Raw genomic sequence first — 16,786 nt, 5'->3', positions numbered from 1 at the left:
TGTGTATGTGTGTGTGTGTATTGTGTGAGTGTGTGTGTGAGTGTGTATGTGTATGTGTGTGTGAGTGTGTGTGTGGTGTGGTGTGTGTGTATGTGTGTGTGTATGTGTGTGTGAGTGTGTGAGTGTGGTGTGTGTATGTGTGTGTATGTATGTGAGTGTATATGTGTGTGAGTGTGTATGTTTGTGAGTGTGTGTGAGTGTGTGTGTGAGTGTGTGTATGTGTGTGAGTGTGTGTGTGAGTGTGTGTATGTGTGTGAGTGTGTATATGTGTATGTGTGTGAGTGTGTGTATGTGTGTGTGAGTATATGTGTGTGAGTGTGTGTATGTGTGTGTGAGTGTGTGTATGTGTGTAAGTGTGTGTGTATTGTGTGTGTGTGTGTGTGTGTGTGTGTAGGACAAAAGTCAGTAACAGATGCTGTGCCTCACGAGCTGTCTACATCTTTTTTTTTTTTTTTGTCTACATCATTTTTAAAATTTACTGTTTGTCTGTCTGTTTGAGACAGGGTCTCTCACCAGCCTAGAACTTGCTGAGCCCAACACTGGCTGGCCAATAACTCTAAGAATCCATCTCTCACACAGCCAGAATACAGCGAATACAGAGGCGAATGCCAGCAGCAAACCACTGAACTGAGAACGGGACCCCCGTTGAAGGAATCAGAGAAAGGACTGGAAGAACTTGAAGGAGCTCGAGACCCCTTATGAACAACTATGCCAAGCAACCAGAGCTTCCAGGGACTAAGCCACTACCTAAAGACTATACATGGACTGACCCTGGACTCTGACCTCATAGGTAGCAATGAATATCCTAGTAAGAGCACCAGTGGAAGGGGAAGCCCTTGGTCCTGCTAAGACTGAACCCCCAGTGAACATGATTGCTGGGGGGAGGGCGCCAATGAGGGGAGGATGGGGAAGGGAACACCCATAAAGAAAGGGAGGGGGAGGGGTTAGGGGGATGTTTGCCCGGAAACCGGGAAAGGGGATAACACTCGAAATGTAAATAAGAAATACTCAAGTTAATAAAAAAAAAAAAAAAAAGAATCCATCTCTCTGTCTTCCCCAGTACTGACTTGAAGCACACAACATGTCTGGCTTTTTATATGGGTTCTGAGGACATAAATAAGCATCTCCTGGTTGAACTATTTCCCCAGTCCTCATGGTTTTATTTTTAATATTTATACTTTATAATAATATATAGCTCTGATTCCAATGCATTACAGGATGTCCAAATTAATACCTAAGTATGTTAGGTTGCTAGCCAGTATAATGAGCCATAGACAGAGTGTGATGTTTACCATTTCATCGTAGCGTGTCAGATGACTACATTCGGCCCCTCTCTTCCCGTGAGCAGTCTCAGAAGAACACTTACTACAAAGCCATACTCTCTCTCTCAGAGTTTTCAACTCTTCCTATCTTTGTGTTTTATATTTTACATAAATTCCATTTAGCCTACTGTAGTACCTGTAACACTCTCCCTTGAAAGGCTGTGGTAAGACAACCAGAGTTCAAGGCCAGCCTGAGCTACTCAGTGATACGCTGTTTAGGAAGGAAGGAAGGACAGAAATTTAAATTTCATATTTCTTGTTTAGATATATAATCTAAAGAAAAAATAACTCAGTTTGAGAGACCCAAGCTTGGATTATGACACGCTGCACACCAGCCCACACAGCCCTACAAACTGGAGCGCAGATTTCAGACTCACCTTCCAGACCAGACCCAGGTATCTAGGTTCAGATAGTGTAAGTCATTCATCCTGGTTTGCTGAAATAAAAGCAGGATAATTGGACAGGATTCTAGCTCTTTTATGGAGTAAAATGTTAGCTCTAACAAGTCCAGATTAAGCACAGATTGCCCTACTCTACTTAGCCCTGGAAGCTTAAACACTGGAAATCAATTCTAAGCATCAAGGAAATTAACATGGAACTTTCACATTAATGTGTTGAGGGAAACGAGATGGGTTTACACTAACAGCGCTTGGATGGTGAGAAATTAAACTTTGCTGACACTGCACTCACATGTAAGGTTTCCCTCATTAAACACAATTAGCAGTCATCCCTGACAGAGTGCGGAGGGTCTCTCGGGAACAGGAGAAAGGAAAACTTAGCGCTATGTGGGGCGTAACCTCTAGGCTAGCTGAATGCTCGGATGCTCCATAGAGCCAGACGACAAGCGTTCATAAACATCACACACGAGAATACCATTTCCATCGAAAACACTGACCAAAACGCGTCCGCCAAAGACATAACCCTTATTTCCCAGAACTGCACATGAATGCGCGGCTCGTGGCTGTGGTGGAACTCCACCCTGCAAGCAGAGATCAGAACAGAAGACAGACGTGAAACGGCTGCACCAGCCACATCCTGCGCCATAACCACAAATAGCTTCTTTAAGAAAAAACGCTCCCTCCGCCCTCAAATGCCCACTACCCAACGAGGTCAAAGTTCATAAAGTTCAGCCTGAAACATAAAGATTTAAATAAATAAATAAATAAATAAATAAATAAATAAATAAATAAATAAATTTCCTCTCCTCTCCCCTCAGCCTAAACTACAGATCTAATACTGCGTCTCAGAGACTCTAAGAATTTACTTATGGTCCCCAAAACCCTCAAATTCACAAAACATTGCTGACAGCTTAAGCCAAACCAAAGAAGCCTTTATCTTTCCTAAACGAAACCCTTCCTTGGATTTCGGAGGTTGGTTTACTGTTGCTGTTCTTGTTGTTTTGCTTTGTTTATTTGTTGCCTTTTTCCTAAATTACTTAGAGTAAAAAAAAATCCTTCTTTCTACTTTATCTTGAGCGAAGTTCTGATGTTTCAGGCTCACTTGAATAACTGAAATCTAGTTGTAATAATGAATTAACTTTTACCTCTGTAATAGTTAAATTAAGAGAAAACCATTTTTTAAATTTGATTCCCAGGGCTGGAGGGATGCTCAGTGGTCAGGAGCACTGGCTGCTTCTGCAGAAGACTGGGTTCGGTTCCCATCACCCACTTGTTAGCTCATGACTTCCTATAATTCAAGTTCCAGGGAACCAACTCCTCCCTCCAGCCTCCTTGGCCAATTCACACACGTTGCCTGTACATACATGCAGGCAAAACACCCAAACCCATAAAATAAAAACAAATCTTGAAAAGATGCTGATTCTGTTTGCTTTCTCTTCTTCCTACTGTTTACAGTCGTCTGAGTGTGTGTTTGGTTTCTAGTGAATAACACTGAAGATGCATTTTGTCATACTAGAATTGCACATGGCTTACATAAAACACAGGTGTTGAGTCAGGGGCACAGCTCAGGGAGAGTGCTAGGCCAGTACTTACACAGCTGCTGGCTCCATCTCAGGAGTGAAGGAAGGAAGGAAGGAAGGAAGGGAGGGAGGGAGGGAGGGAGGGAGGGAGGGAGACTCATGGGCTCTGTTTGTTTTTGTTTTTGTTTTTTTCGGAGCTGGGGACCGAACCCAGGGCCTTGAGCTTTCTAGGCAAGCGCTCTACCACTGAGCTAAATCCCCAACCCATGGGCTCTGTTTTAAAAGGAGTTTTAAGAAGAACTGTGGTAATTCACACAGACACTTACAGGAAAAGAATGACTGTTGAAGCTGAACCTGGTGCCTGTAACACCAGAGCCAGGGAGGTAGCAGCAGGAGTGCAAGGCTAGTTTACCTAAGCCACACGAAACTCTTTCTCAAAAATGAAAACAAAAAACAATAATGACTCCTCTTTAAAATACTTTTTCTAGAAAATATTATTTGTAGGATAAATGACTCAAAAACAGTAGTTTTTAAGGGAGCTTCTTCAGCTGGGCGTGGTGGCAAACCTGTAACCTAGCACCAGGGACATAGAGGTCGGAAGACTGGAAATTTTATGCCAGAGTAGTCTACATAGTGAGACCCTCTCAGAACATAAGGGCAGTGGAGGGAGGGAGAGAGGGAGGGGGGAGGAAGGGAAGGAGGGAAGCAGGGAGGGCGAGCTATTTTACATGCAATTGCAACCTCAATTAAAATCAAGTAACCTAGAAAGAAAAGAGATTTTTATAATATCAATGAATATAAAAATAATATCCCGTTACACACACACCAAAACAGAAAAGAGTTTATTAAGAAAAGGAGCGCTGGAGAGATGAGCGGGCTGGGGAGGAGAGGAGAGCGGAGGGAGAAGAAGGGCTTCTGCTCCACAGACCTCCAGGTAACTTAGTAGCGCTTACTTTAATTTCTGGTTGAGACCAAGTCCTCGTTTTTGTGTCAAACACATGGACGTCATTGTGCCACCCCCAGAATATCTGCTCTTCCTAAAACAGAAACAAACAGCTAAGAGCTTTGTAGCTAAAACGTCAACATACTTACGCCACATACTAACTGACAGAGTGACAGGCACCGCACACAGGTGGTTCAGCATTACCACAGTGGTAAAGTCAGGCACACCGCACTCCTCACAGCAGACCAGGCTGTCCCAGGCCACAGTGCTACCCACCTCCAGCACTAGGACTCCCTTGCTACTTCTTCAGTTGCAAGGAACAGAATGAACATTTATATTTTCAAACCTATTTCACATCTTATCTTCACTATAATAAACTAGAGGGCTATTGTTTCCTATACTGAAAAAAGTTCTAAGGGGGGTGGGGTGGTAGATGCGGGGCAGTGAGTCCAAGTGGATCAAGGACCTCCACATCAAACCAGATACACTCAAACTAATAGAAGAAAAAGTGGGGAAGCATCTGGAACACGTGGACACTGAAGAAAACTTCCTGAACAGAACACCAATGGCTTATGCTCTAAGATCAAGAATCGACAAATGGGATCTCATAAAACTGCAAAGCTTCTGTAAGGCAAAGGACACTGTGGTTAGGACAAAACAGCAACCAACAGATTGGGAAAAGATCTTTACCAATCCTACAACTGATAGAGGGCTTATATCCAAAATATACAAAGAACTCAAGAAGTTAGACCGCAGGGAGACAAATAACCCTATTAAAAAATGGGGTTCAGAGCTAAACAAAGAATTCACAGCTGAGGAATGCCGAATGGCTGAGAAGCACCTAAAGAAATGTTCAACATCTTTAGGCATAAGGGAAATGCAAATCAAAACAACCCTGAGATTTCACCTCACACCAGTTAGAATGGCTAAGATAAAAAACTCAGGCGACAGCAGATGCTGGCAAGGATGTGGGGAAAGAATAACACTCCTCCATTGTTGGTGGGGTTGCAGACTGATACAACCATTCTGGAAATCAGTCTGGAGGTTCCTCAGAAAATTGGACATTGCACTACCTGAGGATCCAGCTATACCCAAAAAATGCCCCAACATACAACAAAGACACATGCTCCACTATGTTCATAGCAGCCTTATTTATAATAGCCAGAAGCTGGAAAGAACCCAGATGCCCTTCAACAGAGGAATGGATACAGAAAATGTGGTACATCTACACAATGGAGTACTACTCAGCTATCAAAAACAATGACTTCATGAAATTCATAGGCAAATGAATGGAACTAGAAAATATCATCCTGAGTGAGGTAACCCAATCACAGAAAAACACACATGGTATGCACTCATTGATAAGTGGATATTAGCCCAAATGCTCGAATTACCCAAGATGCAATACACGGACCACATGAAATTCAAGAAGGATAACCAAAATAAAATACAGATGCTTCACTCCTTTAAAAGGGGAACAAAAATAGCCATAGGAGGGGATTGGGAGACAAAGTTTAGAGCAGAAACTGAAGGAACAGTCATTCAGAGCCTGCCCCACATGTGGCCCATATATATACAGCCACCAAAACTAGATAAGATTGATGAAGCTAAGAAGTGCAGGCTGACAGGAGCCTGATATAGATGTCTCCTGAGAGACACAGCCAGAGCATGACAAATACATAGGCGAATGCCAGCAGCAAACCACTGGCCTGAGAACGGGACCCCCGTTGGAGGAATTAGAGACAGGATTTAAAGAGCTGAAGGGGCTTGTGACCCCATAAGAACAACAATGCCAACCGACCAGAGCTTCCAGGGACTAAACCACTACCCAAAGACTATATATGGACTGACCCTGGGCTCCAACCTCATAGTAGGTATAGCCTTGTTGGGGCACCAGTGGAAGAGGAAGCCATTGGTCTTGCCAAGGTTGGACCCCCAGTGTAGGGGATTGTTATGGGGCTGGTAATGGGGGGTGGATGGGGAGGGGAACACCCATATAGAAGGGGATGGGGGGGTTAGGGGTCTGATGAACAGGAAACCAGGAAAGGGAATAACATTTGAAATGTAAATAAGAAATACCCAATTTAATAAAAATAGAAGAAAAAAAGCCTTAAGTAAAACAAAATGTACAATCATGACCTGAACTAGAAGGCAGGACTGAAGTATCTAGGTCCCTCTGCAGCAAGAGAAATCTTTTTGTTTTGGGGTTTTTGAGATAGGGTTTCTCTGTGTATCCTTGCCTGTCCTGAAACTATATAGACCAGGCTGGCCTCAAACTCACAGAGACCTGCCTGCCTCTGCCTCCCAAGTGCCAGGACTAAAGGTGTGCACCACCACCACCCAGTGAGAGTAATCTCTTAAAAGCCTCCATTTTTTAAACTGGGTATGGTGTTTTATAGCCATCATCCCAGCACTTCAGAGGCTGAGGCAGGCAGAGACCACCATGGGTTCCAGACCAGCCTGAACTACATAGTGAGTTCCAGGGCAGCCTGGACTGCAGAGCAAGAGCCTGAATTGGGAAAATATTTTTATAATTTATGGCTTTTTAATTCTCTGACTAGTAGAATGAGCCAGGACGAGAGGAGCACTGCCAACTCTCCCACTGCTCTCCAGAGCTTGGGCTGAGCTATGAGAACTCTGTAGGCTCACCTTCATGGAGATGTGTGCCTGCAGCAGACTCTGTGGTCAAATAGAAACAAATTTCCCCGAGTTGTGCTAAAGCCTCTGCTTGTCTGTTAGAAACCAAGCGACTACTGACAAAGCTAAGGCGTAAGCACAAAGGCCAACACACTGAGTGAGAGGACATCTGCCAACGGACACAAGTCTAAAAGAATAGAATGCAGGGGGTTTGGGAGTGTTAATTATAGCAAATCAGGAGCACTTAACACAAGAATGATTAGATTTCTTATCCTGAAGCTTAAGAGGCTGCAGAATTAAAAAGTGATTTCTTCCTTACCCAAGATGCATCATGGACATCAAAACATTCTTGAAGCTCACTGTGCCTCCTGTACCCATAACCACCGAAATATATTAATCTAAAAAAACACATGAGAAGGACACACATTCAGTCTGGATCCCAGCTTGTTCGCAGATAGTTGAAATAGCCGGGCACCATGGGTCAGGCCTGCAATACCTACACTCAGGAAGCTAAGAATTGGGGTTCTCATGAGTGCTCAAGTCAGCCTGGGCTTCATAAGGAGTTCTAGGCCAGCTCCAGAGTGAGACTCTGCCCCAAAGTCACACACACAAAAGGAATTTGGAAGATATTCCTTCTCTTACCCTAACTACGTAAACAAGCCAAATAACTAAGCAGTTGTAGTTTAAAACAAAAACCAGAGACTAGAACAAGGAACCATAAAGGAAATTACTCCAGCAGGTAATGAACCTCCAGTAGGAGAGACTCTTGTCCTCATGCCTCCTACAAGGGCAGGAGGGAGCACAAACTAGGTACAGGGGGACTCGGAAAGAAAAACCACCAAGCTGACACAAGGGGACAGAGGCTGGGATGGCAAATCAGTCAGAGGAAAGTCAGCCTCAGGGTCACGGATACATGTCCTGACTTTCAGTAGTCTTGAGGGAAAGGTCAGTATTGTCACCAAAAGCTGGACTAGGGGCTTGTGGTATAATTAGCAGCAGTTGTTTGCCCGCTTGTGTGAAGCCCTGGCTCTGATCAGATGGAATGAAGGGGAACACAGTTGCAAATCTACAGGGCTCGTGAGCAGATCTCGGGACAAGCACCGGGAAGGAAGGCCTGGATCTGCTGCACCCTGGAGTCATGAGAGGTTTGGAGAAATCAGCCTACCAGGAGCTATTGAGGTTTAGAGCTTTACAAGAGTCCCGGAAGGCAGTGGGAGCTGTGCCACGACAAAGAGAAATACAGACTGTGGGGCTCTTTGTGATGGGGCAAACAGGAAGTCAAGGTGGATTTGGTAGCTGAAGGAAGCTGGCTTTTCCTTGAATACTTTGGTTGGTTGGTTTTGGTTTTTTGAGACAGGTTTCTCTGTGTCCTAGAACTAGCTCTGGCCTCAAACTCACAAAGATTCGATTACCTCTGCCTCTCTCAAGTGCTGGGATCAAAGGTGTGTGCCAGCACTACCAGGTTCATTGTGCACATTTTATTAGAGGTTCATTTTTTTTTTGTCAAGTCATTAATGACCTAGAGACTTAACAAACGATTCAAGGAGGAGTATTATCCAATAGCATTTCTTCCATGTACATTTGTATGACTTGGTTCTTAGCAGTTTTATGGCTGCTGTTGTCTCTGACACCAAAACAAACCTACATTTACCAGAAAACATGGAGTTGCCTCCATTCTCGCCAAAGGACAGTAAAGTTCAGTTGCTGTCTTACCTGTCTTTATACACCCAGCAGGAGAGCTTGTCACGTGGTGTGGGTGGCTGTCCCTCAAACTTGGTGATTTTTTCCCAGATGTAAGTTCCATCTCTTGTGCGTAAATCAACAAAGTAAAGCTTTTAAAAGAGGAGAGTACTATTAGGAGCTGGGCATCTGAAACAAAACCTGTTTCAGGAGTCTGCCATCCAAGAACTAACACTACTTTTATTTCTGATAAATATTTCGCCTATTAGAAAACCTAAATTAAGAATTGATGAAAATCAGACATACTCCGGAAACATGATGTGTGAAACACACTGCGGCAGACTTGGCCCCTTCTGCTCTTGCCTGTGGGTAATTGAGGTGGGGGTGGGGACACGAGAAAGAACATGGCGTTCTGTTCTCTTGTCTTTTAAGCCTAGTGACTACAAACTTAGGTTGTACTCCTGTTATCTTCTTTTAACACCCTTTGCAAACATGTAGGATGAAATGACACATTAAGGATTACATGTTGGCTACACGCCTGAATTAAAGGAAAGGATTACTCGGTTGCTGTATCCTTTGTCGTCATAGCCTCCAAAAACATAGAGCCTCCCGTTGATGCATGCCCCGCAGCTTCCGGACATGGAGGGAGGGAGCTCCCCTTCCATCAGGTGCATTTTCCTGCAACAAGGACCACAGAGAAGCTCTTAGCTTCCCGGAAGACACATAAAAGCTCCCCTCAGTCTCTTCCCATGAAAAGCATCACTGCCAACCATAAGAAAGCATAATCATAGCCAGGTGCAGTGGCACACGCCTGTAACCCAACGCTGGGGAAACTGAGGCAGGCAGACAGAGAGCTGTGGGCCTCAATGGGTTACAAAGGAAGGCCTTACCTACAAAAAAAAAAGCAACCAATAAATAAACAAAAATATAAAGAGAGCCACAATAAAGATTTTTTTTATCCTGCATGGTGTGTGTGTGTGTGTGTGTGTGTGTGTGTGTGTGTGTATGTGTGAGTGTGTGAGAGTATGTGTGTGTGATATTCAACAAATTCCACACGTGCCACCATAACTGGGAGTCAGCTGAGTAAAACAGTCTTCAGAGAGATGATTAGATGATGAGAGACACTGAATGTGGAAAGGAGGGCAGTAGGGGCAGACCCAGAGAATGAACCACAGAGAAAGGAGGGGGCACATCAGAAATATTGTAGGATGTTCAAAGGATGCTTGTGAATTCCCTGTAGTCCTTAAGGCCTCTGTGAGTTAGAAGACTTAACATTTTGAAACTTAGAATTACTTACCACAGCCCACTATCAACATCATAGGTCCAAATCTCATCGTTCGGCAAATACACCTCATTGTCCTCAATAGACTAGAAATAAAGAATGCACATGATTACCATTTCCAATTGCACTGTAACAGTCTCCTGGGGTGAGACAGGCTGAAATAAATGTTTACAATAAAATCAGAAATATATGAATCTCAAGAAAAGAGTAGCTAAATTTTCACACAGAACACAAAAACCAAAACCACTGAAAGACCCAGCAGAACATGGAGATTACATGTCACAAAAGACTGGACAATCAAGTGCCTACTGTGTGTACCACACTACCTCTCAAGGCTGTTTTACTTTACTGAGTCCCAGTCCTGGTGGCACCTGTGAAACTTCTGTGATTATTTACCCCAGGATGTTGAAAAGAATGTATTTCTTTGGTTTTTGTTTATTTGTTTTGATGCTCAGTTGGCCTGTAACTCACCACCGACACCATGGGAGCAGAGGTCACGTCACGTCTGCTTGTTATAGTTAATTTCCCAGAGCCTTGGCAAGTGTCCTTGTATGTAAAAGGCAAATGGAATTTATGCTGGAGAGCTAGCTAAGCAGATTCGTTCCTGGAGAGGGGACTGCACCTTCACTTTAGCAGAGTAATCAATGTGACTAATCCTTCTCTTCTCAGGGTGATACAGAAGCACAAATAAAAGTTGGATCTAACTGCTCAGAGCCATCACCCCTGCATCCTACCTTCTTAAATGGAGCTTAAGATAATTATGTGCATGTCTGTGCATGGTCATATGGAGGCCAGAGGCATGGGATCCCTTAGAGGTACAGGTGGTGTGAAATGCCGGGTGTGGCTGCTGGACCCCAAACCCAGCCCCTTGAGGAGCAGGAAGTACTCTTAACCACAGATGCCTCTTCAAGCCAATTACTTCTCTTCCCCATCAAGTTTCCCTCTCAGCCACATCTCTCCTAAGAACATCCAGCATGATTCAACTCATCCCTCAAAAACGAATCGCTCTCTTGAATACCCTCTATCCATTTCTCTGCCCCCATCCTGGAAAAAAAAAAAAGGAACAAACTGTCCACACTAAGTGATCTGTAGTGGACGACATTTTTACAACACTCCTCATTCTCATCATCGCACTCCAGTGGCTTCTGATCTGGGGCTTTAGTGTGCGCTAAACAAGTGTTCTAACAGCCAACTTGCTGCAATCCGGCCTGGTGCTTGAACTTTTAACTTAAAATTTAACTTTGAGGGCTAACAAGAAAGCTTGCTGCAGTGGTTCTTAACCTGTGAGTTGTGATTCCTTTGGGGGTTGAACGATGCTTTCACAGGGGTTACATATCAGCTATCTTACACACTAGATATTCACATTATGATTCATAACTGTAGCAAAATTACAGTTATGAAATAGCATTGGGAAAGCTGAGAACCTTGGCTTAGCAAGTAAAGGAGCTTGCAGCCAAGCTCAGGACCTGAAATTCATCTCTGGGAATCCTCAGGGTAGAAGAAGAGAACTAATAATCCTGCACACTCTCCTCTGACCCTCACATGTTTGTGCTGGCAATTACACCCACCACCTGTAACACAGACACATACAAATAAATAAACAAATAAATGTACATTTTAACTTTAAATTTTATGTTAAATTTATGTAAATTTATGTTGTGCTGAATTTTATGCTAAAATAAGTAAGGTAGCTACAGAATGACTAAAACCAACAAAAAGAAATTGAAAACAAACAAAGCCTTCTGAAACAATTCTCAAATTAAGAGAGTTAAGGAAGGAGAATGAGAAACAGCAGAGAGGCAAAAACACAACACACTCATGGTAAAGTCTCCAGGCCAGTGTGGTGCTTCTACTGCCAGCTCACAAGGTAAAGGCAGGAGATCTCTGTGGTCTCTCTAAGTCCAAGGCCAGCCTGGTGTACATAGCATGCCAGGACAGCCAGGAATATACCGTAAGACCCTGTCTTGGAAAAATAAAATTGGCAAAGTGTGGTGGCACACGCCTTTATTCCCAATACTTGGAGGGCAGAGGCAGATGGATCTTGGAGTTTGAGGCAACCTGGCCTACAGAGCAAGTTCTAGGACAGCCAGGGCTACACAGAGAAACCCCGTCTCAAAAACAAAAAGAAAAAATAGTATATCAGAATTAGGGTGGTATAGGACTGTAATTGCTGCACTTGGGTAACAGGGCAGGAGGATCTTAAGTTTGAAGCCAGTCTCAGCTACATGGTGAGACAGATGGCAAAACCCTAGACAAAATTAATAACACGCTGGATAAAACTGAGACCTAGCTGCATGCATTTTTACATAAAACAGAACAACCCTATGTCCATTATAGGATAGAAAAGGAAACGTCACACAAATACTAACTACAAGGAAGCTGTGAGGCTGCATGAACACTGGAAGTAAGCCACAAGGTGGACAGCTCTATTAGGAAGAGAGACATACAGAATAATAAAATACTTAATGAACCAGAAGTATAAGATAATCTTAAATTCACATGTACCTCAAGGTAACCCCAAAAGAAGCAAAAACTGACTCCTTGGCCACAGAGAAAATCTAACAAATTATAAAATGGAGAATTTCAGTATTGATTACAGTGACTTACAGAACAGATAGCTAGAGCCCGACCAGTGATGGGTGCTTGCCCCACTTACACAAGACCTGTTCTGATCACTGGAACTGAAAGAAAAATAAGCATTAAGTCCAATCAAACAAGAGATAAGATAATAAGGGCACAGGAAAAGTGAACAATACGACCAGCAAAGCTGGTAAGATGCGCACATGGAGATCAATGTATGTTCCTTCCTGAAGACCCGCATATACCACTCCTGGGCATATATCCAAAAGACACTCCACAAGGACACCTGCTAAACTATGTTCATAGAAGCTTTATTCATAACGGCCAGAAACTGGAAACAACCCAGATGTCCCCCAAGTGAGGAATGGATACAGAAAATGTGATTCATTTACACAATGGAATACTATTTGTCTATTAAAAACAAGAACATAATTAATTTTCCAGGCAAATGGATGAACCTAGAAAATATCATCCTGGGTGAGGTAACCCAGACCTAAAAGGACATGCATGGTATGTACTCACTGATAAGTGGATATTAGCCAGAAAGTACAGGATAACCACACTACAATCCACAGACCCGAAGAAACCAAGGCGGGCTAAGGGAGGATGCTTGAGCTTTTCTCAGAAGGGGAAATAAAATAGACATTAGAGGTGGATGGAGGGAGTGAACTGGGTGGGAGAGGGAACGGGGAGGGTAAGGTGGGGATCAGGTGTAGGGAGAACAGAGGAAAGAGAAAGAAAATTGGAGGGAGGGCGTCTCTAGGATGTACCACAGATCTGGGACTGGAGTGGAGGGAAGGCCCCAGGGACTCTATGGGGGTATCTCTACTGAGACTCTTAACAGTGGGGGATATGGAGCCTGAAGAGGCCACTGCCTGCAGCCAGACAGGATTCCCAGTGGAGGGATAAGGACAGCAACCCACCCACAATGCCTTTGACCAAAACAAGATGTGCAGAGACAAAAGCAGAGCAGAGATGGAGGGAATGGCCAACCAATGACTGGCCCGACTTGAGACCCATCCCATGGGCACCAATCCCTGACACTGTAATATTCTGTTGTGCTTGCAGACAGGAGCCTAGTACAACTGTTCTCTGAGAGGCTTCTCCGCCAAGCAGCCAACTGAAACATATGCAGAGATGCAAAGCCAAACAGATGGAGCTTGGGGAGTCCTGAGGAGGAGTTGGGGGGAGGACTGAGGGACCTGAAGACGACAGGGACTCCACAGGAAGACCAAAAGAGTCAACTAACCTAGAGCTTTGGAGGCTCCCAGAGACTGAACCATGAACCAAAGAAAGCATGGACTAGACCTGGCACACACATCCCCCACTCATGTAGCAAATGAACAGACTGGTATTGATGCAGGTCCCCCAGCAGCTAGAGTGTGGCCGCCCCTGAATCTGTTGCCTACCTGTCTGTGAATCCCATTCCCCTAACTAGGCTGCCTGGTCTGCCTCAGTGGGAGAGGATGTGTCTAGTCCTGCAGAGACTTGATATGCCAGGGTAGGGGGATGCCCAGTGGGGACTTCCCACTTCCCAGAGGAGAAGGGGAGGGGCCGCATATTAGGATGTAAAGTGAATAAGTAAATAATGAAAAAACAAGAGTGAACAGAATATCTATGAGAGATGACCATGGCTGGGCGCTAGAGAAAGCCTAATCCTGTTCAGAGGAACTGTGAGGTAGCTGCACGTCATACTTCCTCAGTGGGACACCGTTATATTAGAAGCTAATAAGACAGAATTATTACCAGAGCACTGTGTTTGAGGCTGCAGACGCAGCCCTGCAGCTAAGAACACACACTGCTTTTCCAGAGGACTCGTAACTCCAGCTTAGGGAATCTGACGCCACTGGCACCTGTAGTCAAGTACCCATATCTCTCTCACAGACACATATAATTTAAAATAACCAAATAAATGCTAAAAAGAATACTATTAAGTTTAGAAATGTCAATGTTTCCTTATGTAAACTCTAGGTTCAATAAACAATGAAAAGTATCAAATATGTCTGGCAGTGAGGGAACACACCTTTAATCCCAGCACTCAGAAGGCAGAGGCAGGCTAATCTCAAGTTCAAGGCCAGCCTGGTCTACAGAGAGAATGTAGCTTGTGTTCTAATGCTATTTGGGTCCCCTAAAACTGCTTGCAGGAGAGGGTCTGCATATAGCTTCTGGGAATCTGTTCCTAGATTAAATCTGACTGTAAATAAAGATGCCAACAGCCAATAGCTGGGGAAAAAAGAGGGAGGTGGGATTTAGAGTTCCTAAGCTTGGGACCAAGAGGAAGCAGGAGGGGAGGAGATGTGCCACTTAGGACAGTGTGGAGAAGAGGAGACACAGGCTACCATGGCAGGGTAATAGTGTGCAGGAGGGGAAGCAAAGCCAATAAGAGACAGCAGCCCAGAGGACTGCTCAACTGAGTCAAGGACAGTCAAGATGGAATTCAGAAATTAGTAAGCAGTAACTTGGAGTTATTGGTGGGTGGTGGGTTCTAACAGCATGGAGGGTAGGCAGTGGCCCAGCTACTGTGCTGCTTAAGGCAGATTAAAATATAAAGGCTGTGTGTGTGTTTTTCATTCTGGAACATAAACCATTGAGGTGAGTAGTAAGCCAGTGCCTGGATTTATTAATCCTGTCTCAAAAAATCAAAGCCAAAAAAATGATATAGAATTGTAAAATGATAAAATATTATTTACCCAACCAAATTTGTCACTACAGAGGCACTTATAAGAAAATGTATGGTCTCAGGTATTTATATTAACACATTCAAAAGGAGTGACCTAAGAATTCCCCTTCAGAAGTTGAAGAGCATTGGGCCTGGTGGAGTAGTCTGCAACCTTAGCTACTGGAGAAGCTGAGGCAGGAAGATGGTCAGTTCAAGGCCTGCCTGGGCTATGGAGTGAATTCAAGGGCAGCAGGACTAACGTGACACACTGTCCCCAAATAATAACTAAAGTGAGAGCCTGACACAGAACTCAGTAATGAGGGTTTGTTAGCAAGGTCCTAGGTTCAACTCTCAGTCCTGGGGGAAAGCAAAACACCAGGAAGTTTCAGGAACTGAAGCATAATGAGCTGGTGGTGAGGAGCTCACGCCTGGTAGCTCAGACTTCCTAGACAGAGGCAGGAGGATGACTACCAGTTTAAGGCCAGCCTGACTATATGTGGAGTTTCAGGCAACCAGACCTACAGAGTAAGACTCTGTCTGAAAAAAAAGAAAACAGCAAACAAACAAAATCTACCATATAAATCCCACCAGACATTAATAACAAAGAAAAATAAATAAAGTACAAAGGATCCAGGAAATTGAGCTTATTCTTCAGAAGGCTGATAAGTCTCTGATAAGATTATTCTAGGGAGAATGGGAGCCACCAACAGGCCATTTTAAGAGCAGAAAGGAGGACACATGTATAGTTATATATATATATATATATATATATATATATATGTATATGTATATATGTATGTATGTATATGTATATATGTATGTATGTATGTATATTATATAGATATAGATACACACACATAAAGAGAGAGAGATTAGTAGAGGGGATTATAAACAAGTTATGTTTGTTCCAATACACGCGAAGACCTAAATGAAATGGCTAATACTGAGGCAAGGAGAACCATATCAAATGTGTCTAGAAGGAAAAAGAGACTTGAACAGACTTCTAGATTTAGGTAGGTAAACAAAAGTAAAACCTCTATCACAGGGTTGGAGAGATGGTCCAGGGGTTAAAAGCACACAGGGTGTTTGCAGAGGACATTCCCAGCACCCACATTGGTCACTCCCAACCAGGGGACCTGACTCCCCTGGTCTTTTTGGGTTCTCTCTCTCTCTCTCTCTCTCTCTCTCTCTCTCTCTCTCTCACACACACACACACACACACACACACACACACACACACACACACCCTTAAAAAGAGAACTACAAAATACCAAAATACCACCTCTACCACCAAGCTGGGAGTGGCAGCCGTCCCAGCACCGGAGAGGCAGGAGGATCAAGAGTTGAAGGTGTTCCCTTGCTACACAGCTGGTTTGACAGCAGTGTGTGCTAACATGAGACTCTTTAACACCCTCTCTGCCTATCCAAACTCCCACATGTTAAACCAGAGCAACACCAAACATCAGCTAAGGACTCATTTAAACATGAAAGGCAAAACTAAAGAATGCTTAGAAAATAATAATGGCAGAAGATACGGAAAACACAAAACTGAGGAAAAAGCAAAATTAAAATTATATTAAACTATAGCATATAAAACTCTGGCCAAGGAAAAAAATGATTAAGACAGTGCAAAGATAAACTCCAAACTGAAATGACATTTTCCTGTAAATATTAAAAACCAAGACAAAAATACAACCCAACAGAAAAATATATAGACCTGTATTTTCACAAGGGAGAAAATATAAATAGGCCACAAACTGAGGAC

The 16,786-nt window shown here is 43.6% G+C and overlaps 1 protein-coding gene across 5 annotated transcripts in view; it reads right to left on the bottom strand.

The window, feature by feature from the left end:
- Positions 1-16,786, bottom strand: part of Klhdc1 (kelch domain containing 1) — a 95,250-nt gene that overhangs the window by 28,614 nt on the left and 49,850 nt on the right. For 4 of the 5 annotated variants that reach the window (XR_010052088.1, XM_039112250.2, NM_001414927.1 and 1 more), the window contains exons 2-8: positions 9,798-9,868; positions 9,061-9,178; positions 8,534-8,652; positions 7,140-7,218; positions 4,194-4,277; positions 2,218-2,301; positions 1,700-1,758 (exon numbers count right to left, since the gene is read on the bottom strand). Coding sequence is in view for 4 of the 5 variants with exons in the window: in NM_001414927.1 (NP_001401856.1) it covers positions 1,700-1,758; positions 2,218-2,301; positions 4,194-4,277; positions 7,140-7,218; positions 8,534-8,652; positions 9,061-9,178; positions 9,798-9,868 (614 nt within the window). In the remaining variant the exon portion in view is untranslated. The remainder of the gene's footprint in view (positions 1-1,699; positions 1,759-2,217; positions 2,302-4,193; positions 4,278-7,139; positions 7,219-8,533; positions 8,653-9,060; positions 9,179-9,797; positions 9,869-16,786) is intronic. The other variant, XM_006240170.5, reaches the window with a different exon arrangement.

This window comes from Rattus norvegicus, chromosome 6 (genome assembly GCF_036323735.1).
Source record: "Rattus norvegicus strain BN/NHsdMcwi chromosome 6, GRCr8, whole genome shotgun sequence".
In the NCBI taxonomy this organism is placed as follows: Eukaryota; Metazoa; Chordata; class Mammalia; order Rodentia; family Muridae; genus Rattus; species Rattus norvegicus.
Note: the sequence above shows the minus strand (reverse complement) of the source record. Positions and strands in the feature narration are given on the sequence as shown.